General features: G+C 41.5%; 1 protein-coding gene across 3 annotated transcripts; it reads right to left on the bottom strand.

Moving 5' to 3' along the window:
• Positions 1–1,682: 1,682 nt before the first annotated feature.
• On the bottom strand, positions 1,683–25,723 carry LOC114140275 (von Willebrand factor D and EGF domain-containing protein). 3 transcript variants are annotated; one of them, XM_028010037.1, is made up of 34 exons: positions 25,423–25,723; positions 20,955–21,139; positions 19,735–19,963; positions 19,108–19,173; positions 18,803–19,035; positions 17,283–17,372; positions 17,063–17,204; positions 16,479–16,696; positions 15,901–15,974; positions 15,545–15,818; positions 15,226–15,428; positions 14,239–15,140; positions 13,995–14,131; positions 13,749–13,910; positions 13,566–13,670; positions 12,771–12,885; positions 11,506–11,771; positions 11,219–11,438; positions 11,013–11,150; positions 10,877–10,930; positions 8,496–8,933; positions 7,979–8,149; positions 6,903–7,264; positions 6,398–6,830; positions 5,460–5,555; positions 5,274–5,369; positions 5,104–5,199; positions 4,059–4,154; positions 3,902–3,997; positions 3,271–3,366; positions 3,092–3,187; positions 2,686–2,781; positions 2,500–2,597; positions 1,683–2,261 (listed from the first exon to the last, which is right to left on the bottom strand). In XM_028010037.1, exons 1-34 carry the CDS (start codon positions 25,508–25,510, stop codon positions 2,241–2,243), a joined length of 6,192 nt encoding a protein of 2,063 aa, XP_027865838.1. In that variant the 5' UTR covers positions 25,511–25,723; the 3' UTR covers positions 1,683–2,240. The 3 variants fall into 3 exon arrangements, with proteins under 3 accessions (XP_027865838.1, XP_027865839.1, XP_027865840.1); XM_028010038.1 differs by having other exon boundaries at positions 8,496–8,930; XM_028010039.1 differs by lacking the exon at positions 10,877–10,930 and having other exon boundaries at positions 8,496–8,930.
• Between the last annotated feature and the right edge of the window lie 1,759 nt (positions 25,724–27,482).

The following is a 27,482-nucleotide window of genomic DNA, read 5'->3' as shown; positions in this document are numbered from 1 at the left end:
AGAGCTTATTGAGTGTTTATATGTCAAAACAGAAATGCATAAAGTCCATTTTGAAAGTCGAGCAGAAAGACGTTGGAGTAGGGGATTAAAATCCCCACTAGAGATGGTTTGAACTTCCTCCTCTGCAACTCCTTGGTTTCGGGGTCAAAGGTCAGGCATTATTGTATGCTACGTTTGCGATGCTAATCAGCTGCACTCTGTTTTATAAACAGTTTACAATTTGAGGTTAGAGTTTAACATTTGTGGGTTTTTCCCCAGAAATGCATTTAATTACCAAACCCTCAGCATGATGCTACTGCCACCATGCTTCACAGTTGCTGCGGTGCACACAGACGTCTTGTTCTGTGATAAACAGAACCTTTTTGCGGTCCAGTTGTTTTAAATTCCTCTCCAGCTGTTTGATCAGTGCATCCTTCACTCAGACGGCATGAACCCGTGGATCCTCCCGCTCAGCTTGTTTGTGTTTGTTTGTCAGGATCCAAGGGGCTGCAGGCGAACTTTGGCCGCCTGCTCTGAGCTCCTGCTGAGTGAACAGTCCAGGTGGGACCGGGCCGGACCCGGCAGTGCCCTCCGTTGTCCGCTCCAGTGCCATCTTTGGGGACAGATATAAATATCTGCCTCATGTGGGCTGCCGCTGCTGGAGCTCCCACTGACACTCAAGTTGTTGATTTCCAGCAAATATTGCTTTGTTGCCTCCATTTATTGCTGCTCATGCTTTATCTTCACAGAAACAAATGATAATATTGCGTTGCAATGAAGTGTTAATCCTGTTTTTTGTGGTTTTAGTGAAAATTTATCGCATCATGTCATATTTTTGTCTTTTTCTACTGTCGCCACTAGAGGGCGGTAAATTCCCAGTAATAATTTTACCTGAAAATCTGAAAAACTTCCTCATATCTCTAAATAAAGCTTTTTATGTAACTTTATTGAGGCCAGACTAGCAGAATGAAGACATAATAATACCAGACGAAAACTGTAAAGTTTTCAGAAAAGTAGATTTTTGATGTAGTTCTTAAAATCTGATAATTTGAATATGATGTGTTTTAAAAATGAATTGCCATTATTTGTAAAACCTAAACAAATGATTATCAGGAAGCTTTCATTTTTTTTCTGCATAGAAATTCTTATTAAAATTGCTACTTAATTCTGGTAACATTATGATTTCATTCTCATGTTGTTTCAACCCTTTTTTTCTTGTTTTATTACGACTTTATCCTTGTTTGACTTCTTGTTGCACAACTTTAATCTCATTACTTTATTCTTGTAGGATTATGACTTTATTTTCCTACATAACTAAAATATTTTTCTGGACCATGTATCTCAGAAAACTGGAAAGAGTCCATGAGTTAACTCTTTTTTAAAAATTAAACCTCCTTAAAAACATTTTTGCAAAAAATAAGAAAATCATTTAGATTTTTTGTGGTTTTTCTATTGTGATCCTAAAAAATGCAAATATAAAAATGTTACATTTCTGTTTTGTTTCTAAGCCTTGTTTCAGATGAATAAATCCTTCTGATTTTACTGAAACACTGTTTTCATAATATATCTTCAACTTTTAGCATCTCCACATATTCCTAACTTCAGACCCACAATGCATCAGTTTTAGACTTTAAAGGTAATTTTATTAATATAGCATATTTTCACCAACAAGGCAATTCAAACCCATTTGAAGCCACACAGTGTAATAATTAAACCATGAAAAAACAAAGACTTTTATTGTGAAAAGTATCTCAGCTTATGCTGAGCTTCATTCATCAGGAACACAATCATGTTTTGGATCAGATCCACAAATTAACACTTTCATTTTAAAGAGAATGCATGAGTTTTATCTTGAAAAGTTACCCTAATCCACAGTCCGCTTTTGCTTTAGTTCAAATAATCTAGAATAAGTTAGTCAGAAGAATTTTCCCCTTGAAATATGGAGTATTTTTTAAGCATATCATTGGATATTTTAACCGATTTGAAAGTTCAAATAGTTCAAATTCCAGGAAATAGACCGATCCAATCAGAAATCCCTATAAAACACTTTTTTATTCTCCTACAAAACATCCAGTAAACAAAGATTTGATGGAAAGCAGCAGATTACAAAGTGATTAAGATATATACATCGAGGATATGTGACAATATAAAACATCCAAATAAATAAATACTGATAGAGAAAGTCAGATTATAGGCGAGGAACCTGAACATGGCTGGTTTCTACAGTAGTCAGAGAGTTTGGATCAATAATCCACTGATCTTCAGCCGCGAGTGACGGGGAGCTGAAACACAAAAATACGCTTCAAAGTAAAATATATGAATACAAAAATAATCTGAAATATCTAAAATATTAGAACATGCTGAAAATCATTCAAGAAATACAAACAGCTCAATAAAACTGACTATTTTCATATCTAATTTTGATCAAATTAATTATTAGGCTGTATTATTTTTTTCACTTTATTAATTTAAATTTTAGTTTCTTTTTTAAAGCGTTACCCAGCATGCTGTGCTCCTTACCCTCTGTGAACACCGAGCCCCGGCGAACCCGGCCCTGCAGGCGCAGACGTTTGGCCGAACGCAGTGGCTGCCGAACAAACATGGTGTCTCACAGCGAGCTGAGGGTGAAAATAGGTCAAGTCTCGGTCAGAACCGGAGAAACGCCAACGTTCCCCACATGCAGCAGCAGCAGCAGCTCGTACTCACGGATCTGACAGAGAAATCCCTGCCAGCCTGGCGGACAGTGGCAGGCGTTGGGACCGACACACTCCCCTCCGTTCAGACACGTCTGCAGGCAGCTGGCTGGCAGGAAAACTCATCATCAGTTCAGCATCAAACGCTTTCATTGGAGCAGCAGAACTAGCTTTATTCTTAAATTTCAATCAGGAGGCTGAATAAATTAATTCCAGTGGCCACAAATGGCCCCCACACCACAGTTTGGACACCCACTAGAACACAGCATTTTCATCAATTCAACTCAAACTCTTAACTATCCTATCAGAAGCTCACAAAGCCATGACATCATCACCTTCTGATGCTGAAGAAGGGGAGTAACGGGTAATTTAATCTGATTTCAGTCAGATTTCCAGAGTTTCCTGCTGCGTTTTCTTACGTTTGTCGCATCTCTTCCCTCGCCAGCCGGACGGACAGTCGCACACGTCTGGGCCGACGCACCTGCCGCCGTTCATGCACACAGGGTCACACACACCTGGCGGACAGCAGACAGGTAACCGAATGTGGAAATCATGTTTTCCAGATAATTTAAAGAGAAATTTGAGAGCAAAGACGGACTTTTCTCGCAGCGTTCCCCGGAGAATCCCTGCAGGCAGGAGCAGAGGTTGTTCCTCCTGCACACGCCGCCATTTTTACAGGGCGGACTGCAGACGGCTGAGAGAGAGAGATTATTATAGATTAAGATTAAACTATAAAACATCCAGCTGGGGTGCAGAACAGGATTAGGGCCACTGAAAAAAAGAATGCTGACTTTAATCTCAGAATTCTACATTTTAAAAACTTTTTCAAAATGTTGACATTTTTCTGACTTTTTTCTGAGAATGCAGACTTTTTTTTTCCAGTAATTACTTTAATGTTAAACTTCTGACTTTTTTACATTTTTTTCAGAATTCAGACTGTAACCTGAGAAATTTGATGTAAATCTTGGATTTTTTACTTTAATCTGACTTTAATCTCAGAAATCTGATGTTAATCTAATATTTCTGACTTTATTATTCTTACATTCTAACAACATAACTGGCATACCTAAGAATATTTGGTTATTTATTTGGATTTTGACAGGTCGATACATAATTAGAAAAAAAAGTCAGAGTTTTGGGATTAAAGTCAGAACTCTTTTAATTTTTAATAATTTTTTTTCATAATCCTGTTTGGTATGAAGTTGCGTTTTCCGGAGGTTTATATTTACCGTTCTGACACTGCGCTCCGTAGAAACCGCGGGGACACTCGCAGGCGTTGGGCCGAGAACACGCTCCTCCGTTCAGACAGACGGGCGAACATAGAGCTAGAGAAAACAGACAGGTTACCTGCTGGCTGGTTCCCGCCCTAAGACATCAGGGACTCACCTGTCTCACAGGACGGTCCGGTCCACTCTGGAGGACACCTACACTCGTCTGGGGACACACACTGGCCTCCGTTGTGGCAGTGACGGCTGCAGACCACTGCGGTAAACGTTAAGAACATCATCAGACCAGATTCAGGTCTGAGTTTTGGATTAGGGGAAGCAAATAATGGCTTATTAGATCAAAATTAGTTCTAATAATGTCTGCTTAGACTTTCTTTTAGTGTTGTAGTTTGGCCTCCATCCACCAGAGGGCGCCTCTGGTCATCCTTAAGTGGAGCCAGTTGGTACAGAAATAAAGATGGCAGGGCCATACCAGAATGGGAAACAGAGTCCAGTTTGAGGTGCAAAATGGACTTTATGCGTTTCTGTTTTGACATATAAACACTCAATAAGCTCTTTAAGTTTCACATGACTCATTCAGCCGAGCTGCAACGTCTCATATAAAATGGCTGATTTGCTACGAAGGCGAGGATGTGATGAGAGAAAAGCAGATGGCATAACAGAGTTTATTTTTCTCTTAATCAAGGATTAGACAATAATTATTTCTATAAATACTAATATTTTCCATATTCTTACTTTCTTTCTTCCACATTTATCCAGATTGTCCAGGAACCTGAATACTGGATTAGAAAATGTCAGCCGTCTTTTGAAAGTTGAGGTAAGGATCTACATGCTCATTTTCAGAGTTTTTGTTTTGGTAGCTGTGCTAACTGCTAATGAAATGCCAAACTGTGAACTTTAAACCATTTTCTCTGTTTTAAAATGGTGAAAATGGTTTATTTTTAACCCAGTTTTGTTTTTGTATGAACTTACATCATAGTTTTATAAGAAAAACTAAATGGTAAAACTGTGATTCTCCCATTTAAACAATTCAGAGGAGACATTTATTGCAAATGAAATAAAACAAAAGCTGAACATTTTGAAGTAGAGAAGATCTTTAACTTGATCTAAACCCAGACCAACAAACTGGATGGCCTTAAATCTTAATAGTTACCAAACCACAAATGAAACTCTTTGTAGAAACTTTATGAATATTCTGGACTCACTGGTTTCACATCGGGGACCAACGAACCCATACGGACAGGAACAAGTCTGCAGTCCCACACAGCTGCCTCCATTTTCACATGGAAACCTGCACAGAGCTGTGCAGACAGGAAGCTCTTACGTTTCTAATAAATGTCCAGGTATCTGACTGTTAAAGCAACTTCATGTTCACCTGCTTCACAAATCTCTCCATGGAAACCTCCGGGACACTCACACACACCTGGAGCAATGCAAACCCCGCCGTTCACACACTCCGGGTCACAAATCGCTGATGAAAAACATTTAAAAAAATCCAACAGTTAAAACAAAACTTAGATCTGAACAAAAATAAAATGGTTCTTCCACAGTTTTCATCTACCTGTCTGGCAGTTTGAGCCTGTATAGCCTGGTTTGCAGCGGCATGTGTTGGGTGCGGCACACTCCATGCTTCTGCCACATGTGTGCCTGCAAACAGCTTAAAAACCAAAAGGGGGCGCCACTGAGAAGGTAATCATGAGTAGAAGTAGAAGGATTTGTGGTTCAACACAAGATGCTAGCAAAGTTACTGTGAGACGTGCTAACTGAGTTCATCACAGATACTCATTCTGCAGCGCTTCATGCACAAGTCGGCCATGTTGGATTTGGAAATCGGGGATTTGGTCAGACTTCGAACATCAGATGTAGTTGCAATTATTTATACAAATTAAATGAATTGCATTATTGGATACCCAGATAGATTCTGAGAACAGAACTAATTAAAGCATTTAGGACGAAGTTGTGCATTTTATCAAGGGTATAGTCAAAGTTTGACAACATCCTGATGTGTAACTCTTGGATTTTTTGAGATGGAGTCAGTCTCTTGGGTTAAAGGTTAGACCAAACTTGGACTTTTTTCCAATCATAGTAAAGGACTGATGGATACATAAGTTCTTCAGTTTGGTCAAAGTCAAGCATTTGCATCAGTGGCGTGTCAAACTTTAAATCTGCATATAAGATATTGCTAGTAAATAAGGAGTGCCATATTCATGTTTTTGAGCAAATTGGGATATTTTAGTCTCATTTTTAAAAATTTTGCAATATTTTAGTCTAAAATTGTCTCAATGCTGCCATCTTTGGGTTGAACAGTGGTTACTGCAGTTGAATATTCCTGTTGGTTACAATGGTAAAACTGTGCTGATGCTCTGAGTTCAGGTGTAAAACCATCTCAGTAAAAATAACAAGAAAGTCGCTATATTTATTGGCAACAGTGATTTTTTTGTGCTCATTCCCACACTTGGTCACACACCACAACATTTGCTCTCTTGGGTTTAGCCTTACCCCGACATGCGTGTCCATCTCCAATGTATCCTGCAGGACACGTCCCACAGCGGAAGCCCCCGCCCACCGCCGGCTCGCACTGGACCCCAGGAAAGCAAGGCTTACTGGAGCAGGCTGTCACATGACTGTTGGCTGTTATGTCGCTCCTTATTTTGAGATGATTGGACGTAGGTTTATGTGGTGTGAAGATGAAGACTGCCTGGACAAGAGGTGTAGGAGTTGGTGCTGGGGGTGCTTGTGGACTCTCGGGTAGCGGATCAAATTCGTCTCCATCTGCGGAGAACTCTGATTCGGACAGAGTGTAGGACAGAGCTGTGAGGGCGGCGGTGAGAGGCAGCGCAGGCTTTGGAGGCGTCCAGGACTTGAGCTGTGGCTGAACTCCCTGTGGTGGCGTCACTTTAAGGGCTGTGGCTCGCTCAGACTTCTGGGTTATCTAAGGACGATGTTGTGGAGTTTAATACTCAGACTCACATCAGCTAATCTTTTAGAAAACAATTCAACTCACCTTGGGACCCGACTCTCTAAAGGTTCCAGTTCTTGACCTGGTGAATGTCCTGGTGACAGATCTGGAGATGGCAATCTCGTGAGTGGAGTGGGGATTGAATAAAGCATTGGACGATGTCCTTGGAGTGTCCCTGGAGGAAGAGGACACAGCTTCCCTTCTCCCTGTTCCACCGCCTCTCTGTGATGATAAATGCTGACGTGGTGGATTGTCTTGTGTGGCCACTGATAAAAGTGGACGCCTGATAGATTGCCTGGATGGGAAGCTTGGCAGGTGGATGTGAAGTTGGGAAGGTTTGGCTTTGCTTACATGCAAATATCGGCTGGATTTACCAAACATCTGCTGCTCAGGGAGGACATTGGATGCTGAGGAAAGACAGGTCAAATCAGTGCCTTTCTGCAAATATTCTCTTTGAATTTCTTCTCTGCTTGTGCTTTTGAAGTTCAAGTACCAGAAATATAATCAGACTTGCTGTGTTCATAATTGTCAAAGATTTTCATCAAACAGTTGAGGGATCAGGCCTTTTATCCATTCTGCCATAAAACTGAGAATGTTTCCAAAACAGAGCTTGTATTTAATCAGTGCTGCCACAAATTCAATAAAAACAAAGCCATTCAAGCGATTTATGCCTTGTTAGAGGTTTGAGGCATCTGCAGAAACACCCAAAATTGCTTTGAGACATTCCAGATAAAACAAGATCCACAGTAAAGGGATTAAAGCTGGAATCAAACTGTCTGCTCAGAGTTCCCTGGTCTCCCTGAAGAGCAACAGCATTAAGCAATCTGCTGTTGAAACTTTGTGGCCGGGTGGTTAGTACATTAAGGCAGTCTCTAACCACTCACAGTGATTTATGTGCTGCAATAAATGACATTTTTTAAATGAAAGAAAACAGAGAACATTGGGAAAATCAGACAATACAAAAGACCTCAAAAGCAGCAAATAACCTCTGAATGGATTCAGATTACTAAATAATTTCAAACATGCACAGAACTGTCAAAGGGGTAAAATGTAAATTTATTATTAAAAATTCCCAAAATGTATAGATTAGTTTGGGAACTTGAGGGAAATGCATCGCGTACCTTCCTTGGGGGTCTTCATGCAGATGCGACCATTGCCGTGAAGTCCAGGGGGGCAGCGACCGCAGACGTAGCCAACGTGTGGAGGCCTGCGGTTGATGCATTGGACCCCAGGGAAGCACGGCCTGCTGGCACATGTTGCTGAGACGAGGACAGCTGGAGACCGAACCGGACCTGTGGTCAGGAGAAAGACTGCATTATCACCTGCTCAGGTCCTTCAGCAAAATTTAGAGATAAACATTTTCTCTGGACAACATCTGAATTATATGGTGCGTAATTTAATGCTTGATGACATACAATCATTAGCCACTTCATTAGGTACCTCTTACTAGACCATTTTCTTGCCTTATGGGTTTCAAGAATATATACTGCTCAAAAAAATAAAGGGAACACTTTAAGTGTGAAACACCTGTTTAAGTGTTCCCTTTATTTTTTTGAGCAGTGTATTATTCCTCCATCGTGTAAACAATGAAACATTAAACATCTTCCTGATATGTAAAGTTTTTATTCTTCCATTTACCTGATTCTGATGTTTTAGTGGAAGTATTCCCGACTTCATTCCTGACTGTTGACTGGTCCAGCATCTCTTGCTTGGCTGTACTCTCTAAGTTGTCCTCAAAAGTGTTGCTGATGGTTTTGGATGAAACCGAAGGACCTGTTTGAGGTCTTCTTGGTTGGCCACCTATGTTTTGGGAAGCATTTGCTGCCACACTCTTGTTGATTTCCGCAGTCCTGACCTTTAAGTTGGGGGTAATTCCTGGGATATTCCTCAAATAGGTGGACTCTGCTTTGGCCCCAGTTCTTGGCGTCTCTTTGCCCACCTCTGGCTTCAAAGAGGTGGAGGCTCTGTGGAGAGAGTCCGTCTTTGTTGGGACTCGCAGCAGAACATCTGGTATCTTGTAAACAGTTGTAAGAGGAAAAGGTGTTGGGATGATGGCATCCGGCCTAAAGACTGCTGCTTGAGGGGAAAAAGAAGAAATTCACCTTGATAACTTCCAAGGACCTTTTTATGTAATGCTTGCTGTAGACAGTTTGCAGAAATGGAGCAATAAGATGATTTGAGACACAAGAAAGTTTTTAACAGGCCAGATCTTTAGAAAGAAAGAAGTTTGTTTAAAAGTCTCAACATTGATCATTCCTTGCGGCTTATCAACACATTTAGAGCCGCGAGTGAATTTGATTTATGACGACAGGTTTTAGACGAGGCATCAAGTCAAACTCATAAATCTGATGTGTCCTGACTTAACGCTGCTAAATGTTCTGGTCACTAACTCAGTGCATTTTCAGCATGTGTCAGAATGTTTTTCATGTTAAACTAATTGGTTAGCATACTGGAAGAGCTAACTGTTTTATTACCCCATTTTTACAAGAAGTTTGCTTGGTTGCAGTCTTACTGTGCTTTTTTTGGGCAGTTCTGATTTTCAAAGTCAAAACATGCATAAAATTGGACAATATTCAAGCTCATCTGATGCCTAAAGTTGCAAATCTTTGGCACTAAAAAAGGAAGCAAGAAAGTCAAACCAAAGTGTCCAAGTCAAAATTGACCATTTGTGGTTTGGCCAGTCTTTTTCCTAAAGGATTGTTTCGGTTGCATCTCTGCAGAAGCAGCAATATTCATACTATCCCAACCAACCTGTTCATTTGTGAAAAAGTAATTGCTTCCTAAACCTAATGATCGGGTTTGTTTGGTAACACCTGCTGCACGTTACCCAAACCTTTTTAAAAGTTCTACTTTCATCTCTTCAGGCCTTTGTGTTTTGGGTCAGCACTGGTTCTGGCCTTCGAACTCTACCATGGAGCCCTGGTCTCTCTTGCTTATTATTTAATCATGAACTCTGACCTTGGCTGAGGCCTGCAAAGCTTTAGCTGTTGCTCTATGACCTCCTGGATGAGTCGTTGATGAGCTTTTGCAGTATTTTTGGTAGGTTGGACTCTGGGAGGTTTTCTGTATGTGTGAACCACAGTGGTTCTGTGGAGTCCCTCTACCTCAGAAACTATTTCCAGACTAATGGATATCAATCTGATTTTCTCATCTGATTTTACATTTCTTTAGGTCTTGTCATGATGTGTTGCTTTCTGAGATCTTTTAGCCTACTTCATGCTGTCAGACAAGTTCTGTCTAAGAGATTTGTTGTTGTTGTTGTTACTTTTTAACATAAATCCATGTCTGTTTGGATTGTCATTTTTCTTAAATGTTTTTTTGGGGTTTTTGGTTCTGATGTCAATAGAGTATTTTTGGGAGATTTAAAATGCAAAAGCAGAAAAAAATAAATGAGAACACTGTACATGTGACGACAGAGAGACTAAGCTTAGCTGGAAGCAAGTGAGCAAAGCATCTGCATCAGCTACAATCAGACATCTGCTTTCCATTCACTACAAGCACTGTATCCCTGCTGAGGGCTCATCAGAGACTCTGCTGCGCTCCATTTATGTACCTGAAGTTTCCTCTCAGAAGACCAGACTCCAAGTTTTTCCCTCAATGGAAATAAATTCAGGAAAAGAGAAGCAAGCATAAACCAACATCACAGTCTTCATGATCAAATACAATTAATTTAGTAAAGAAACTGTGAACTGTGATAGTTTCATGTGGTTCCACAACCTCTGAACAGCTTTATTGGATAAGCTCGGTGTTTATCATTCTGCACAGATTCTATTTAAAACTTTGATTCAGAGGAAACATAAAACCATGGCAGGTAGCAGTTTCCTCTGCTCCTAAATTGGAATAGGATAAATTGGATTGATTATATATTTGTCTTGTGTAATACCTTGAAACGGCATTTGTTGTGTATTTGTACCATTAACATAAACCAAAGGCTATTGTGATTAGCTTTGCAGCTATTTGGGATGGTGGAGATTTGTCATTGTTTGGGCTTTTGTTGCAGAAAGACAAAAAGTTCCTACCAAAAGACAAGGATCCAGGGAAAATGTTCAACTCATGTTGGGCCTTTGTAGTTCCTGACAAGAAAAAATTGACTGTCCCAGATCCAAACCATCAACTTGTCTGGTACATATCACCCTGTTGGAGGAGTCCTCTTACCTGTACAAGTCGTTCCATTTCCCAGCATGCCTTTGGGGCATGGACCACAGCTAAAGGAGCCGATGCTGTTGATGCACTGGACTCCAGGAAAGCATGGATTCCTCTCACACTCATTGATGTCCTCCAGGCATGTTAAACCTGTGAAAGGCAACGTGATGAAGCGACTGCAGAGACGTCCCTGGATCGTGTCTGGTGTCCGTTCTTACCTCTCAGTCCAGCAGGACATTCACATCTGTAGCTGCTGGCGGTGCGGATGCACCTACCGGCTGAACATGGAGACGACAAACACTGATCCATGTCTTCGCCACAGAGTTCGCCCTGTTTACCCTCAGGACAAACACAAAGGTACTTCCCACTGCCAGCCGGAAAACTGACGTCCGTCACGCAGGTCCCTCCGTTCAGGCAACCGCATGGCACCACATCAACCTGGGTGACACAAAATGAGTTGACAAAGAATTGATTGTATGAATACAGCTGTTACCTTCAACTTTACCTGCGCCGTGAAGGTGCTCTGGGCGTTGCACTCATCAGAGAGCGTGAAACTGAAGGACTGATGAACTTCTTCCTTCAGGAGAACCAAAGGGACCCTCCAGATGAGGAGGCCAGCAGGAGACAGCGCAGCCCCCTCCGGTCCGTCCTCCAGCTGAAACAGGATCGCCGAGCCCTCTGGGTCAGACGCCGCAAACTGGAAGACGAAATTCTCTCCGGCAAATGTCCGCAGGCTGCTCTGAGGCCGGTGGAAAGATGGAGGCTTGTTTACTGGAAAACAGACAGAGACCTGACCGTTATCCAGTTGTATATCAAAGCAACACCTCTGGTTATCCCCACCTTCTCATTTACTGTTCTCCAACTAGAAAGATTTGATGACAGAAGCTTCCTGTGTTCAGAGAGGCTCTTTACAACCAGGCCCTTCCTGGATGAATCATTGTAAACATGCAAGTTCAGACTTGCAAAAAATTATTCCAACTACATGTGCAAAATGTTCTAGGAATGTCCTATTTTTTTAAATTCTGTACCCATCTTTGGTTTATCTCCCCAACTGATCATTGTTTCGTTACAATTGAAAGTGATTTCTCGTGACTTTAAGGCTTCAATGGAAATCCGACAAACCGGCTTCTTTTAACAGCTGCGTTAAATGTTTTTATTGTTAGTTGGAAAAACTAGACAAGACAGTCAATATGCATAAAAATCTTTAGAAAGACTTGATCGTCCTTTACAGAATATGTCAAACATTGACATTTGGTACCAACAGAACCAAGAAACTGAACCCAACCAAGTCATCAGTCACTCTGAAAGACTGTAGTTTGGTGTTGATCTCATGCTAAGCTCTGTGAAAAGGCCAATTGTTGTATTTGATTTGTGTGCAAGTCTCTAAAATCTGCTGGGACTTTAATTAGTCATGTTGAAGTACTTTATTCCTGTTGCTTTCCATTTTGATCTGGTTCTGATCTTACTGGCTTTACTCTTGATTCAGTTGGACATTTCCTGCAGGGTAGCCTCACTACTTCAGGATGATAGTCCCTCAGTGCTGCTCTGTGGATAAAACATGTGATTTACCCCCACTCCTCACCCAGGAGTGGTTAAACGACGGGTCAGAACATGCTGGGGAGACTCCTTTGATCTGCTAAAGGAGACAAACAGGATCCCAGCTGGACTCCTGGTGTGGTAGCAGCCTAAAGGAATCCTGCTAATTCACTCACTTCAATGCAGTTTTTCCTACTTCCTCACCTTGCATCAGCTGCAAGGAAATGTTTATACCTTGGTTTACAGACCAGGTGAATTTGGAGGTGTCAGGATGACACACGAGGCAGGGGCTGCTGGGGTTGACGCTTCCGGCTGCAAAACACATCCCGTCTATGTTACACGTCTTCTCCTAGAACCATAAAACACGAGGAAACAGATTTAACAGTTTTAATGGGATTCCACATTAGTTGTAGGAAATTGACTCTATTTACGCTTCATGAGCTATTTAATTAATCCCAGCCTCTCAAACAGCTGCAACTCTTTTTGATGCATGTCTGCGGCTGTTTGTGTTTTAACTCATTGCAATCCAGTAAAACGGTGTTCCCAGTAACAGGGAGACCCAAAGATCCCAGGTTGGGATTTGAATCCAAAACCACCTGATATATCGGTATCAACTGAAATTGGAATTTACTTTTTAAAGATCAGTGATCATCCAGAAAACTCCAGTCAGTGCACATAGCACTCCACTCTAACAGGGCTGTTTATGGAGAAAATACTCACACCCCTTATTAAATAATGGGTTAGCCCGGATTTACCAATTTTCTTTAGTTCTAAGGTCAGCTTAACTAGCTCCACACCCTGAACTGATCACAAAAATATTATTGTTTCAAATAGACTTCAAAATGATCAGCCCCTTTCATCCTGTGATCTTCCATGACCCGTCCATCACGAGTAGTGATCAACTGAAAGGTCTTGACTTGGATGGCTGGTTGAAACTGACCCACCAATATTACAGCCCTGATGCACCTTCGGTCATCAACTCCTACCCGGTATGAACTGTAGGTGAAAAACATTTGGTAAAGAAGTTACCTTTAACTTACAGAGTCCAGAGTGCGATGCCTCACAGACCTGGCAAACACTGTCATAAATCGTCAGCATCTTTGCCTGGCTGTACTGGAATCCATCATTGGTCACCTGGAATCCAAAAAAAGCCAATATAAGTATATTTTTTGAAGGATGGAAAACAAAAAGAGCTGCAGGTAAATGTAATGCCTTAATGTCCCATCGTGCATATGGCTTGTCGTCCATCATGAAGTCCTCTGTACTGATAGCTGCACTGCTCAGTGATGGAACAGCACAGTCTAAAGCCTTGGAGCTGAGAAAAGTTGCCTTTGTCCTCTGCTGCTCCTCTGGAACCCAACCGTTGTTCATGAACTGTAGAGGAAGCTCAGAAAAATGAGCAACAATGATCCTGTGTTGACGGCTGTTGGTTCGACATGCAACACTGCTTTGGCTCACCTTTAGTCTTGTGGTGAGGCAGCTCAGGTCAGCAGAGTCGATGAAGCCGAGGCCAAACACTCGAACACTGCGACAGTCAAAGGTTCGGATGTCACATAGTCCACTGTTTTCCAAATCGGTTATCTCAATAGGCTGACCTGTTGGAAGACGCGAAATATTTCCTAAAATCAGCACTTTTCTGGGGTTTTCATCATTGACATAATTCACACACACTAGAAAACTTGCAAAGACAACAGAGACTTACTGATGGCAAGACTGCAGTCATGGTTGCTGTAACTTGGATAACATTGGCATCCCCACTCGGTACACTCTCCATTTCCGTTGCACAAGTTCGGGCAGCGCAATGCCATCACCACTTCCCCTGAAGTACCTGGTGGAGTATGAACCTCCATGGCTCGCTGGGTGCGGTTGTCCAGCAGCTGCTTCTCACATTCGTTTTCCAGAAACGGCAGTAGAGCTTCATCCCAACCCAGGTCATCCTTTAGCTGCAGGTCCATCATACAGAGATCCACTGCTTCAACAAGATGGCGTCCCAGCAGACCTCCACACATGACACCAACGGTGGAGTTGACCAAGGCCATCTGGCAAACCTCCAGGGCTTTGGCTGAGGTCAGTCCAGTTGGTGTGGGCCACTGGGGTTGAACCTTTGGTCTAGCTTCTGCCAGGTGATCTTCAGGAAAAAAGTAGGCAAAATTTTCCAAATCTGTTTGGCTCAGGCTCTGAGCAGCGAAGATGGGCTGAAAATCAAAGGAAGCTTGTCTCTTTGGCCTGTCTGGTGAAAGCAGAAGATCTTCTCGCAACTCACCATCCAGTTCAAAATCATCCCCATGTTGATTTCTCTGTCCATTAATCCATAAGTGCCTTCCCTCCAGAGGATGACTACTCAAAGCAGACACTTCCAGGATGCTTTCGTCTCTTTTGGGACTCCTGATGTATTCCACTGTTGTATCCATGGAAGGAAAAACAGATGTGTAATCCACATTATCGTATGCAGAGCAGTCAGAGTGAGATAAAGGGCTCTGAACCATCCCTCTGCTATATTGTTGAGATGGAGTATACTCTTTGTGGCATTGACAGAAAGGACGCCTGGCCTTTTGCACGATCGGAGGCGGTGTATTGTCAAATAAACTCTCACCAGGAGCTATCCTAACATGAAAGAAGTAAAACCATTATATCAAATAACTTTAGAGACATCAGTCAAGAAAAAAGATCGTAAGCTTAAATTGCTGACCTCCAGTCCTCAATGAAGCGGTCCAAGTCATCAGGACCATAAAAGCCTCCATTGGAACCATGGAAGTCATTGTTTCTGTTGTGGTCGAAGGTCCCACACAATCCTTGAGTGTTGCTGAAGTCGATGCTTGGAGCTCGGACAGACAAGCTCATCCCCCAGTCGCTTACATCTGCCCTGACGAAGGCCCCGGAGGGAAACATCAACTATGACAGAAGAGTCATAGCCAACACTAAGTTAATATGGATTCAACTAAAGAAAATATCCATCATTCAAGCACAAAAGAAGCAAAAACACAGTGGTAAAATGTCCAGATACCTACGGTGACCTTCTTTCCCTGATGGGATTCCAGGATCCTAACCCGACTCCCCTCCTCACCAATGTTCTTTACAATAAGCTGAGGTCGGGTTTCTTGAAGCTGGCCATTGCACATGTCAACGATTGCTATGTCATTCCCCTCTTGCACAGCAACACCACAATTGCAGGCAACCGAGTAGTGTCTGCTGCCGCAGTCCCACTGGCGAGAATGGACCTGAAACCTCCTGGCAAGACTTCGGTACAGAAGAAAGGTACCAGTCTGGTGGTTCTCATAACGCCTGGAGGTAGCAGATTTAAGACAGGGACATACATTTAATAGGATTGATCTGTTTCTAGGGCCTCTTTTGAGGTTTTAATTACCTGCGATCGAGTGTGATGACATGTGGATCAGTCAAAGAGTAACACATAGAGGTGGGAATGTCTTGGACCATGACCTGGAGGAAGAGCAGATGAAGGCAGACACACGTCTAAACCTCAAGGTTTGATTTCAGTAAACTTATTGTAAATGCTTCGATGATTGTTTTGGACTAAAATAAAGTTTCATGAAATGTTTGCTGACCCTTCCTATAACATGAAAACCTCCACTTTATTCTTTTGAAAACATTAATGAATGGCGATTTGAAAAACTGACACCAACATGAAGATGGGGTTGCGCTATTGGAGAACTTTCCTTGAACACGCATCAATGTCCTTAAAATTTTATAAAATCGCCACACTGTCACTATCTCCTTCAAGCCTGTCACACTCCTTACAGTGTTGGAGGCCACAAACTCAACAACCATGCCTGCAATTTATTAGAGCCAATGGAAATTTGGAGGTGACAGTTAGGCTAACATGTACCTGGTGAGGACACACTAAACGAACAAGCAACCTCTGAACCTCAGTAGGATTTTAATTGCAAGACCCTCCTCACATCGTCACTGGAAACATGAGTTCACCTCCAGAGATGTTGGGGTATAGCTCCTCCAGAGTCTCGGAGCACCAGGTCCAGGCAAAACGGAGACCAGGCTCAGTCGATTTCCGTCGCGTGTGAAATCCGTCACAGCGGTGAGGACAAATGTTGCGCTGCCACAGGTGCCGTCCCTGCAGGTTTCTGGCTGGATTTCCACCTGGCAGGCCGACAACACCACATTGGGGACCTCATGCCTCAGGCTCTCTGTGGATGTCAACACCGAGTTGAGTTAGCATTAGCAGACGGATGTCCACTGAACTGTAATCACAGCTTCTCAGCAGACTTTGATGTGATGATTTACAGGATCGTTGAGAATAACAAAAACGAGTACCAAGGAGTATTATATGTTCACATTCATTATTTACTGTCATTGTCATTGTGATCTCTGCTTTGTTGTTATTTAAAACAAAGATCATCCAATTAAAACCACATTAAGGTTGACTGTAGGGCTACATTTGGTTACTCCTACTGCTGGGACTTTTATTCACTGCCAGAATTTGGATTTTGCATCCTTTGCTTTCCTCAGCTTCGTGTTAGTTGATGTGAAAACAGTTTTCCAGCAGACCTGACCTGGATTGTGGACACTCAGAGCCAGAGGGACTCCACACTGGCGGCCAAGGTTAGAGCTGAAGCAGGGAATGGGGACTGTGCTGTGGACGCTCACTTCATGCTCCATGTTGTTCTCTGCTATGTGAAGAGAGTCTGGAGAAAACTGAGGAAAAGTAAAGAGTTTAGCTGCTGGAGAACAGTTGGTTTAATCATTAAGAACATGGGAAAATTTGAGTTTTACCTTTAATCCTGCGTAGAAACTTTCACTTTCCTTTGCAGAGGATCTGGTGTTGTTGGCACTAACTTTGAAAATTGACACACTACATGAGAACTGCAAAGAAAGCAAAAAAAGATTTGTAGGAGAAATAAGACAAACGGTGAAAACTTGGTGTTGAAAAATTCCTCCAGGAAATGAAAACTGGATGTTTGGAAATCAGTGACAGTGAATGTTGGAAACAGGAAACTGAGCATTAGGTCTAGTCAAAGCTGCTTTGAGGCTGCTCCAGCTGGAAGATGTATGTGTAACGACCTCCTTCATCCTTTCTGCTCAGATTGAGTTTTACAAGAAACAAGTCAGCGTCTTTAAAGACTTAAAACATGGCTAATGGTTCAGTCCTACAGATCTGACCTCCGCTGTTTGTTTGAAAGGCTTCAAATAAAGTTGGTAGAAAAGGAAAAGTCAGTCAGCCCAACAGATGAAAGGAATCTTTAAAAAGAAAAAATCTAAATCTGCTTTTTTGTTTACAGATTTTTAATTCCCTCCATTTTGCATTTAAATTTCCTTTCTGATTCTCTTTCTCCTTGTCATTTTTTTACTTCATTAACTTTTCATATCCTTTTTTCATGCTTGTGTAAATTTGTTTTCTTTTTTCTTACATACTATAATTTCTGCACTTTTCTTTCCAAATCCTCTTGTTTATTCCATTTTATTTTTTCCTTTTCAGTTTTGCCTTACTTTTTTAATGTCTTTTTTTCCACTTCCTTTCTTCTGCTCTCTTTCACTCTTTCCTTATTTTGCTCTTTTTTCCTTTTTTCTCTTTTTGCTCTTCCTTTACTGTTTTCTTTTGCTCTTTTTGCTCTTTTGTTCTTGTTTCTTTCTTTTCTTTTCTCTTTCTTCTCCTTTCTTCTACTCCTTTTTGCTGTGTTTTGTTTTATATTTCTTTATTTTGATTTTCTTCTCTCTTATGTATTCAGTTCTCTAATGACGACATGGTTCTGCTGATCTCAGCAGTTTTTTTTCTAAAGTCTTATTAAATAACATCAGAAGCAAAAATGCAGATTAAAATGTTCTACCATAAAAAAAACAAACCATGAGGCCATAAAATCCCTCTCCTCTGTCTGCTTGTTCCTGGTATCCGTGTTTCTGGATTCACTCACTGGAAGCTGTAAACATTTCAGGTGTCTTCATTTCCTGCTCTTTCAGCCATTTTTATTCCATATCTGGTTTGATTGGATGTATGCTAAAGTTTGTCCATTCCAGAGGTGTTCTGCACCGTCTGTGTGTTTCAAAGAGCTTCCCTGGAATCCACTGTGAATGAAACCCATGTGGATCAAGGCTTTCCCAACCTGCTTTTGATTTAACTTCCCCTCCTTACACTTGCTCTCTCCTAACTCAATCTGAGAGACATTCCCTGCCTGCTTTTTTTCTGAGGCTGGTCAAAAAATATTAAAGTAAGTCTGTGTGATCCATATCTGATGCTGAGGCCTTCCACATGTGCTCCTCTACCTCCAGTAATCCCAGTACAATCTGGTGGGAATTACCGTCTCTCCCAGCCTGAAGTGGACGCCGTCCATCTCCACCAGGGAGAAGGGCTTCAGCGTTGACTCCTGCCTGATCTCGGCCTTCATCTTGTGGCCAATGTGTCGGGCCCAAACCACCTGGAAGCCCAGCGTCTGGCTCCAGGGCGGCGGGATGAAGGAGCACCGGAGGTGGACGCTGTGTCCGATGGGCTCTGGGGTGATCACCGGCCGGGAAGGCAAAGACGGAACCAAAACTGGGGACAGATGTACACATTTTAAGATATTTTGAATAAATATGAATGGCTTTAGTTTCCCGTAAGTCCTACCTTTGCATTGTCCGTTAACTTCCACTTCTCCTGGCAAACAGACTCTGGATCCCGATTCTGGAGCAACTGAAACAAGAGTTTAACCAGATATATTGTCATCACCATAGTCAAGCTCTTAGGAAAAAACACACACATTGGGATTTTTGGCAATAAGCTAATGTTTTTTAAAAACAACTCAAAAAAATCTTAAGTCGCATTCCACTGCAATGTTGCCTAGCAACCCCAGCCTAGGCCAGCCCGTTACCTAGCAACCCAAGCTTAGTTCCAGCTGGTTTTACCGCTGTACAATGGCTGCTGGAAAATACAAGTATTTTGTTGTTGACTTACTATTCAGAAACCATTTGCTGCACTTTTACTGTTTGTGCAGGAGGCTCTACTAAAGCTTTTCAAAGATGAAGGATTGTATAATTGCAGCCATTTTCACGTGTGAGTGTAAACACTGAGTTTTGAGAGCGCGACCAGCAGCAGCTTATTTGGATTTAAAGTTACAAAGGCCCTAAAGCAGCTCTTTCTGAAAGAAGCTCACAATAGGCAGAACTGACCAGATTAAAATGTCATTATCTAAGAATAATTTCAAGGAAGCATGACAGGTCATCTTTAAGAAAACAGAAACCTCCTGGTGTTCACCTTTAGCGCAGTATCCCATGCAGCCCTGCGTCGGCTGCAGGTGGTAGACCAGGAAGTCGCCGCAGTTCCTCACCGTGATGGGGATGCGGAAAAGGCAGCAGTCTTTGGCGCTGCCGTGGAAGAACTGCCATGTGGCGCAGGCGGAGAGCTGGCGGACTTGGCCGGGTCGCGGCAGAGACTTGTCCTTCAGCGACAGCCAGATTGGAGCCTGGGTACCACAGCGGTTCATCTGCAGGTGGAGAATCGAGAACCAGTCATTATCCACAGGAGGAGTTTGTTATTCCCTGCAGCTGGGCTGAAGGTGCTTATTAAACCAGTCTGCTGATTTTAATAAGCACCATGAGAAAGTTCAGGTGATGGAACCAGCCTCCCCTTCTACACTGAAGTTGGACTTTTACCAAGACTTGTGCAAAAGTCCTTCAGTGTTACATCAGACTGAGGTGAAACGATCTTTTATCCCACAATGGGTTAATTGAGCACAAATGACTCTCAAATGGTTTATTTTGAATAATATTGATACATTACAAGGCATTTATTTCACTGAATATTCCTACTATGTCAGTTTAGAGCTTGGTAAACTTTTAAAACTAATGAGTTGTTGATTTTCTTCCTTATGCATGTTGGTAGATTTCTGCCTCCATATTTTGCGTCAGGGTGGAAACAGGCTGGTTATCCTGCGAGGAAACCACCGAGACATTTAGAGGTCAGTCTGAGGAGAGAGGCTGCCTCCCTGTCTGTTACTAACATAGCAGGTTAGTGTTTCGATATGCACCATCTTCAGCACTTCGATCCAGGCTTGGTCCTCAGACAGGAAGGAGAAGCCTTTCTTATGAAAGGTGTATTCCAGTCAACATGTTAGATCGGTTGGGGTGTTGCACTTTAGCATTATCTTCTGCTAAATATTGTCTTTGTGTGACGCTTTAGTGTTAGGTAATACTATATAGCATGTTGGTGTAGCGCTTTAGCATTAGCTTCCACTATATATGATGTTGGCATATAGTGTTTTAGGATTTCCAGAAGTAATGTTTATGATTAGTTCTTTAGGTTTATCACAGCTAACGTTTTAGTTAGCTGTGATAAACCCCTGTTGGTATGATCAGATCAACACAATCTAATTTCAGTCTGTTTACAGTTTAGAAATAGAAACAAATGACACTTATGAGTTTACACATCTTAAGGCCCACTGCTGGAGTCTTCAGCATTGCCTGCTATTCTCCAACCTCAATGCAGCTGGTTGGCATCTCTGCCGGCTTGTTGTTGATCCGGAATCGGTACCAGCCGGCCAACAGTGAGTGGTCACAGATCAGGTCCTGGATGGCCGTGTTCTGGATCTCTGTGGAGTCGAAGTCGGTGCTGCGGTAGGGGCTGCGTAAGATCCGATGTCCTCCAGGGTAACACTCCGGAGCTGTGAAGAAGGATGACGAAATGCTGTAAACTTTCTCATGACTGGGTTTGCTTTTCTACTTTGAGTCAGTGTCATTCCACCTAAAATCCCTAACTTGAGCCTTGCAGACTCCAGTCTGAGACCATAATTAGGTCAGGTCTTTATCTACAGCTGTTTTCTGCAGAACGGACCTTTAGGTGGTAGACAAAACAAAACCAGCCCGTGGGAATCGGCACATGGATTTGCAACTCTTTGGTTTTATTGAGACTTTTATTCTCTCTCGTCTGTGACTTCATCTGGCTTGTTTTCTTACACGATTGAACATCTGGTCTCTAAATGTCAGTTAAATTAAATCCTGCTGAGAACGTTGGGAAAAGCCAGCATGTGAAGAAACTCAATGTGACCGGATGCATTTCTTCAAAGTATTGCAGATATGTTTCATATTTACCTCCAAATATCAGAGGAATCCCAAGTTTTACATAATAAAATACCGGTTTAGAAAACATTTTTGGCTTTTAAATCAGTGGATTTTAGCTAAATGCCTTCAATAAAAAATAAATAAATTCATTTTATTACATTAAGTACTTCATGTTTCTTATTCACATTCACTTAAACACTGGGACAGAGTATTAGGGTCAGGCTGGGATTTTACGAGTCATTACGAGAAAAAAGTTGTACTACAAAATCGACATAACGAAAACAAACATATAATATATATAAAATAGTCTTATGACAAAGTCAAAATAATACAAGAATAAACAAATTGTTGTAATTATAGGGGAATAGCCATATTATGAGAAAAAAGTTGTACAACTTGTAATTATACAAGAATTAAGTCAAAATTATACGAGAATAAAGTTGTATGTTTTAGCAACCTGTTCCCCTCCTCACCTGTGGAGGCGCTGCAACAGGAACCACTGAAGGAAACAACATAAAAACCTCGAAGAGACTCAGCACAACTCCCTTCTTCTCAAAATTTAAACACAAATGGAGTAACGTCATATTTTAGCAGTTGAAGGATTTCTTTTATTTTTTGCAAAAGACCACAATCAGACCAGATGTTTGTTTTGGTTGTATTTACCCAGAATGCTCTGCGCTGTAGTCCACTTCCTGGTTTTGGAGCAATCTCCGCTCCGCTTGATGTTCACATGCATTGAAACCGCACCAAACTTCACTTCAACCGAACCAAGACCGAGATTTGTAGGCGGACCAGAGTTGGATTACGCCTTCACACTTCCCCAAAGGAACCGGACTTTCTAGGCAAACGGACCGGAGTCGGTTAAAGCAGATTAAACAGGACTTGTAGTATTTCTGTTGTGTTGTACACTCAGAAAATGGTTCATTACGATTTCAGGCACCCAGAAGAGACGGTCCAATCTGGACTTCATTTGGTCCACATGCAGAATTGAGATGGTTTCAAATTACAAACAGCTGGTGCGTTTAAAACAGGCATGAGAGGGAAAATTATCCAATTAGGAGAGGAGTGATGCGTTCCCAAACTTTTAAGGAATCATTCCACAATTTGAAGATGCACTAGGCTGCTTAATAAACATCATATTGAGTGTTTGCTTGATGTAGTCTTTTCTTGGGAAGCACATCACTTCAAAAAGTTTCTAGTGAAAATATCTTGGTACCAATAGCTTCTCAGGAAGATGCAGGAGCGTGTTTAAAGTCAATAATGCCTTTTTATTGATGAAAAAGCACTAGTTCCCTTGGCAGATTATTTCACTTTTGACTAGTTCTAAGATTTTGCAGTGATAGATGCTTTTTGATATATTTTTAAACAATAAACTTAGTTGTTTTCTTAAACTTTTCCATTTGATCTATGAAATCTCTGAAGAGTAAAAACTTGCAATAATAAAACAGCACAAAATCCACATGATCTGGTTTTAAACGCCAACCTTCACTAAAGACGTACTCCAAGCACATTTTTGCGAATATAAAATGTGTCATGTTCCTTTTAAATAAGGGTTTGCACAACAAATTAACAACTACACATTTCACCTCGTAAAACTCAGTAGTTAAAGGAAAACGGAGACAGGTTTGCTGGTTTTAGTAACAGGAAGGACCTTTTCACCTCCTCAGGTGATCTCAGTTCCCAGGAATAACATTCCTCTCCTGGATTGCCTCAGGAACGGACGCTCAGTCCAACGGGGGATGACTAACACGGCGTTAAGGTGAAGACGAACCTGCTAATGTTGTGGATTTGTTGTCAAAGCAGCGATCTTTGCTCTGGAGCTGAAACAGACTTTGCTTCCTCTGAACAAACATTCAGGACGTCTCGAACAGTTACAGCCGATCCTCCTGTTGACAGCTTCTTGAAAGCAAATGCTTTTGTTTACATTGTCGCCTGTTTGAGCGCACGACCCGTCTGGGAGCTCCTCTGAAGAGGCGCGAGGTCAGAGGTCATCCAAACAGCCTCGTCTTCAGGGAGGATGATGGTCGACTAGACTGCAGCGGCTGGCTAAACCCCTGGATTAGAACGTTTATAGAACTGATGAATAGGCGGAGAGAAACAGGATTAGGGCTGAGAGGAAAAAACAGTCAACTTTTTTGGACCATCTGGAGATCAGCTGATACCTAAACGAGCTTATTTTATTTTAAATATTCTGAAAGAATCAAAGCAACACTGCAAGTATGATTTAATGAGGGAGTAAGATAACATGATGGAAAGCTCAAAAAGTTGATTTTACACAAAATGCAAGAATAAAATGTGAATATTTGGAGTAAGATTATTTACCTGCTTTATACCTGCACCATTCTGTTTCTACTGTGGTTTGTGTTGAATCATAACACAATCTAAACCACCTTCTTTCAGTTTGTCACAGTAAATGGGACCATAAATCTCCAGGGATTTGAACTAAAGCTGAACAGATTGCATGAATGAAGCGACTGTTTTCAAATAAACCTTCCAGATCCTTTTCAAAGAAAACATATTTGAACAAGAAAGTGGAAATCTATTCACCCAAAACATTTCTCTTTGGCTACATTCACACAACAGTTCTTGATTCTCACTTCTGATTTTGAAGAACTACATTGTTCATACGACGAACTTTTAAAGTTGTTGAGCAGCTGGAGCTGATAGTATGATCACAAAATCAGAAAAAGACAAAGAAAGATGAGGAAAAATGAAAGTGTGGGCATTGCTAGGTTCAGCCATTGTTTATGTCCTGATTTACAGCGTCTGGCTTATTCTGGTGCAGATTTATGACGCATGAAAAGTCAGATAAAATGTGACGAGCATTCTGACTGCAAGTGGCACAAATCAGATTGTTTGAAGAAATCATATAGACGTTACATTTGCAGCGTCAATGTAGCTGCGAAAAAGGTGAAATCATTTTTTTTAATGTGCAATTTTATTCTACATCACTCAGTCCTAGTCTGTGTTGTGCAGGAAACTCAATACAGTTCAAGGTAAAATACTTAATGAAGATTAAAAAAATCAAATATCTGTTGTTGGTGAGCTCCAAAGTATCACTCCACCACCATGTTGGTGGCAGACTGGAGTTAAAAAATGAACTCTGGTCCTAAAACTCTCTCTGTTCAGTTGAAGTGAACTCTGGAACGGTTCAAATGGAGATGTGAACGCCAAGCGGCCCTGAGACCACAACAAAAACAGAAAGTGGACTACAGCGCATGGCATTCTGGGTAAAAACAACCAAAACAAGCGCGCTAGTCTAGCGCTAGCAGGAGAAATGGCTTGTAGTCTTTTACCAGAAACAACCACTAAAATCTGATGCCACTCCATTTTTGTTTACATTTGATGAAGGAAGTTGCGCTCAGAGGTTTTAATGTCGTTTCCTTGCGTGGTTCTTGGTGCAGCGCCCCCACAGGCGAGGAGGGGAACAGGTTGCTCACAGGATTTGGTTGGCGTGATTGAATGCAGTGAGGAAGAGAACCACAGCAGCTGGAACTGGAGTAACTGATAATCTACTGGACAGTCAGTAAAGCATTTACATTTTTATCAGACAAGCTGCTAGTGAGCTGATGAGTCCCAAACATCCGGCTGCAGTCCTGCTTGTCTGAGCTTCATGGACAGTTATTGTTACTCCAGCTCATCCTGCTGTGCTCTCCACATGTTTGGTGTTGTTGCCCCTTAGTGTCTCATTTTATGACCCAAGGCCCTCTAAAGTCTCCTATAATCAGCTTTGATCTGCTCTCAGATGCCCTGCAGGCCCAGATTTTTAACCTTTTGACAGCAGCTCAACAGCAAGCCTGTTCTGCTCCTAATTCTCGGTGCTATCAGGTTCTGGATCGGATCTGTGAGGCTGCATGCATGCATCGGTTCCTTCTGCTGCACCTACCGTGTTGCGCCAGCGCTCCTAGTTGCAGAGCCCAGAGCAGGACGATGCGTAAACATCCCAGAACCGCAGCAAAGGTGCAACAATCCATGTGTGCAGCGCAAACAGCTGGATCAGTCTCTCTGGCCCATTGGAAGCAGAGGGGGAGAGGTTGCAAAAATGGCACAAGAGTCTCTGTTAATTAGAGGATGAGAGACTAAACTCTGCGTCCGGCTCTCAGGAGACTGGCTGGGAGATGAAGGAGGAGGAAGAGGAGGCAGGACAGCGCTTGTTGCTGGAGGGAGGGTCTTTGGAGATTCTCCGGGTCGTTCTCCTCCCAGGTTCAGTTTGTGTAAACATGAGGCTCTCGCTGCGTTTCCAGCTGCTTAGAATCACCTCCCATAACATTCACACCCCTTAAAACTTTGCATCACATTATGAACACAATATTTAATTGTTCTGGTCAGATTTTATATGAAAGGGGAACAAAGTAATGCATAATATATTTGTGAACACAGATGCAAGAGTGAGGGTTAAAATATTCGTTTTATTTAAAAACTCTAGAAATTTCCCCTTTGGTTCAGCTGCTTTTGATTTTCTGTAAAGACAAAAATAGAGTTAAATATCTTCAATCCCCGTATAAAAAAAACAAAAACAAAATCTCAAAACAGTTAACAGAAAGATGGACCTGGTGAGCCGATACAAAAGAATAAAAAGGAACAGCAGGGGGCCGACCCAACTGGTACCGTTTACTGAGACATTTGTATCAGAATCTAATTTAAAAAGATTTGGTAACAAGCAAGGAGTCTGCAAACTTCACAACCTAAAGAGTGATTATAGTCTGTCCACTCAACTTTTAAAAAAACTAACAAATCTTATCATTTTAAATCAATATTAACTCTAATGTTAAGTAGATCTAACTTTTAAACTCTTTTCTGATTTAAGTGGCTCTTTGGACCTTCCACAAAGGCTCTTAACTTTATTCTATGTAAAATGTATTCTTTTATTCTTTTTTGTTTTTAACCAAACGCAGGTTTATTTACCATCCACATTTTTAGCTAAATTTGATGTTTATTTTAAATTCTAAAGAATAAATAAAATGGTGGTCCTTTAAAACTGTGACAACATTTCAAATAGTCCATATTTATCTAAAAGTACGAGTCTTTTTTTCAAAAAGCTGTCTGACTAAACTACATAAACGGTTCTGGTGTCAAAGTAAGAAAAGCCAAAATATTTGACTGTTCCTCATCCAGTCCGGATCGGTCCGTTGGTTCTGCCTGGCTGCCGAACAGCTTTGCAGAAACATGAGGATAAAATTGAATTTGCTGTTGTTTAGTTTCTTGTTCCTTTGTATACGTTGGGTTTTCCATTCAGTAAAAGTCTTAAACAACAGGAAGTCATCTCATGTGATTGGAGGCGGTTTGTGACTGAGCCGATGTCCCTGCAGGAGGGTTGGGGGTGGGTTAGCCTCCTGACCGGGGTAAATATCAGGTGCTGGAGGCCACAGAGAGGAGAGAAAACACATACCTTTCCACTAAATAAAAGACCGGAGTGGAGCAGCAGGTGTGCTGGACTCGCCGTTCCTCTGAGAGATCCGTGAGAAACAACCTGCAAACTCTAAAAACAACAAGAAAATGGAATAATTCTGCTGATTTTCATGAAAATAATTCACATTATGACAAACAGTTCCAGAATAACCCTTCCTTTACTTCTGTTTCAAATGGTATAATTAGCATGTTTTATGTAAATATATAAAATAAGCTCATAAATCAGATTTTTAAAGACATGCTACATCTATTAGCATGTCGGGGTGTCTCAAGCTTTAATTTGAAAATTCTCACATTGATAAAGTTGAGCTTCTGGTTTTATCAGTAACAAACTGCCGACTCAGCATTTTGCAGAATAAAAGGCATTCATAAAAATGTAAAAATATATGTAAAGTCAAAAATCAAGATTCCTTTCATAATTCCTTTATGAGATGTTTTAAATGATGTGACGTCTGCGTTTATGCTGCAGTTTGCTTTTCTGAAACACATTTGCGGCAAAGAAAAGCTTATTGGACAAATCATTATAATTTAATTACA

Source organism: Xiphophorus couchianus, chromosome 24, assembly GCF_001444195.1.
Source record: "Xiphophorus couchianus chromosome 24, X_couchianus-1.0, whole genome shotgun sequence".
Lineage (NCBI taxonomy): Eukaryota > Metazoa > Chordata > Actinopteri > Cyprinodontiformes > Poeciliidae > Xiphophorus > Xiphophorus couchianus.
The sequence above is the reverse complement of the archived record's forward strand: the minus strand, read 5'-3'. Positions and strand labels throughout refer to the sequence as shown.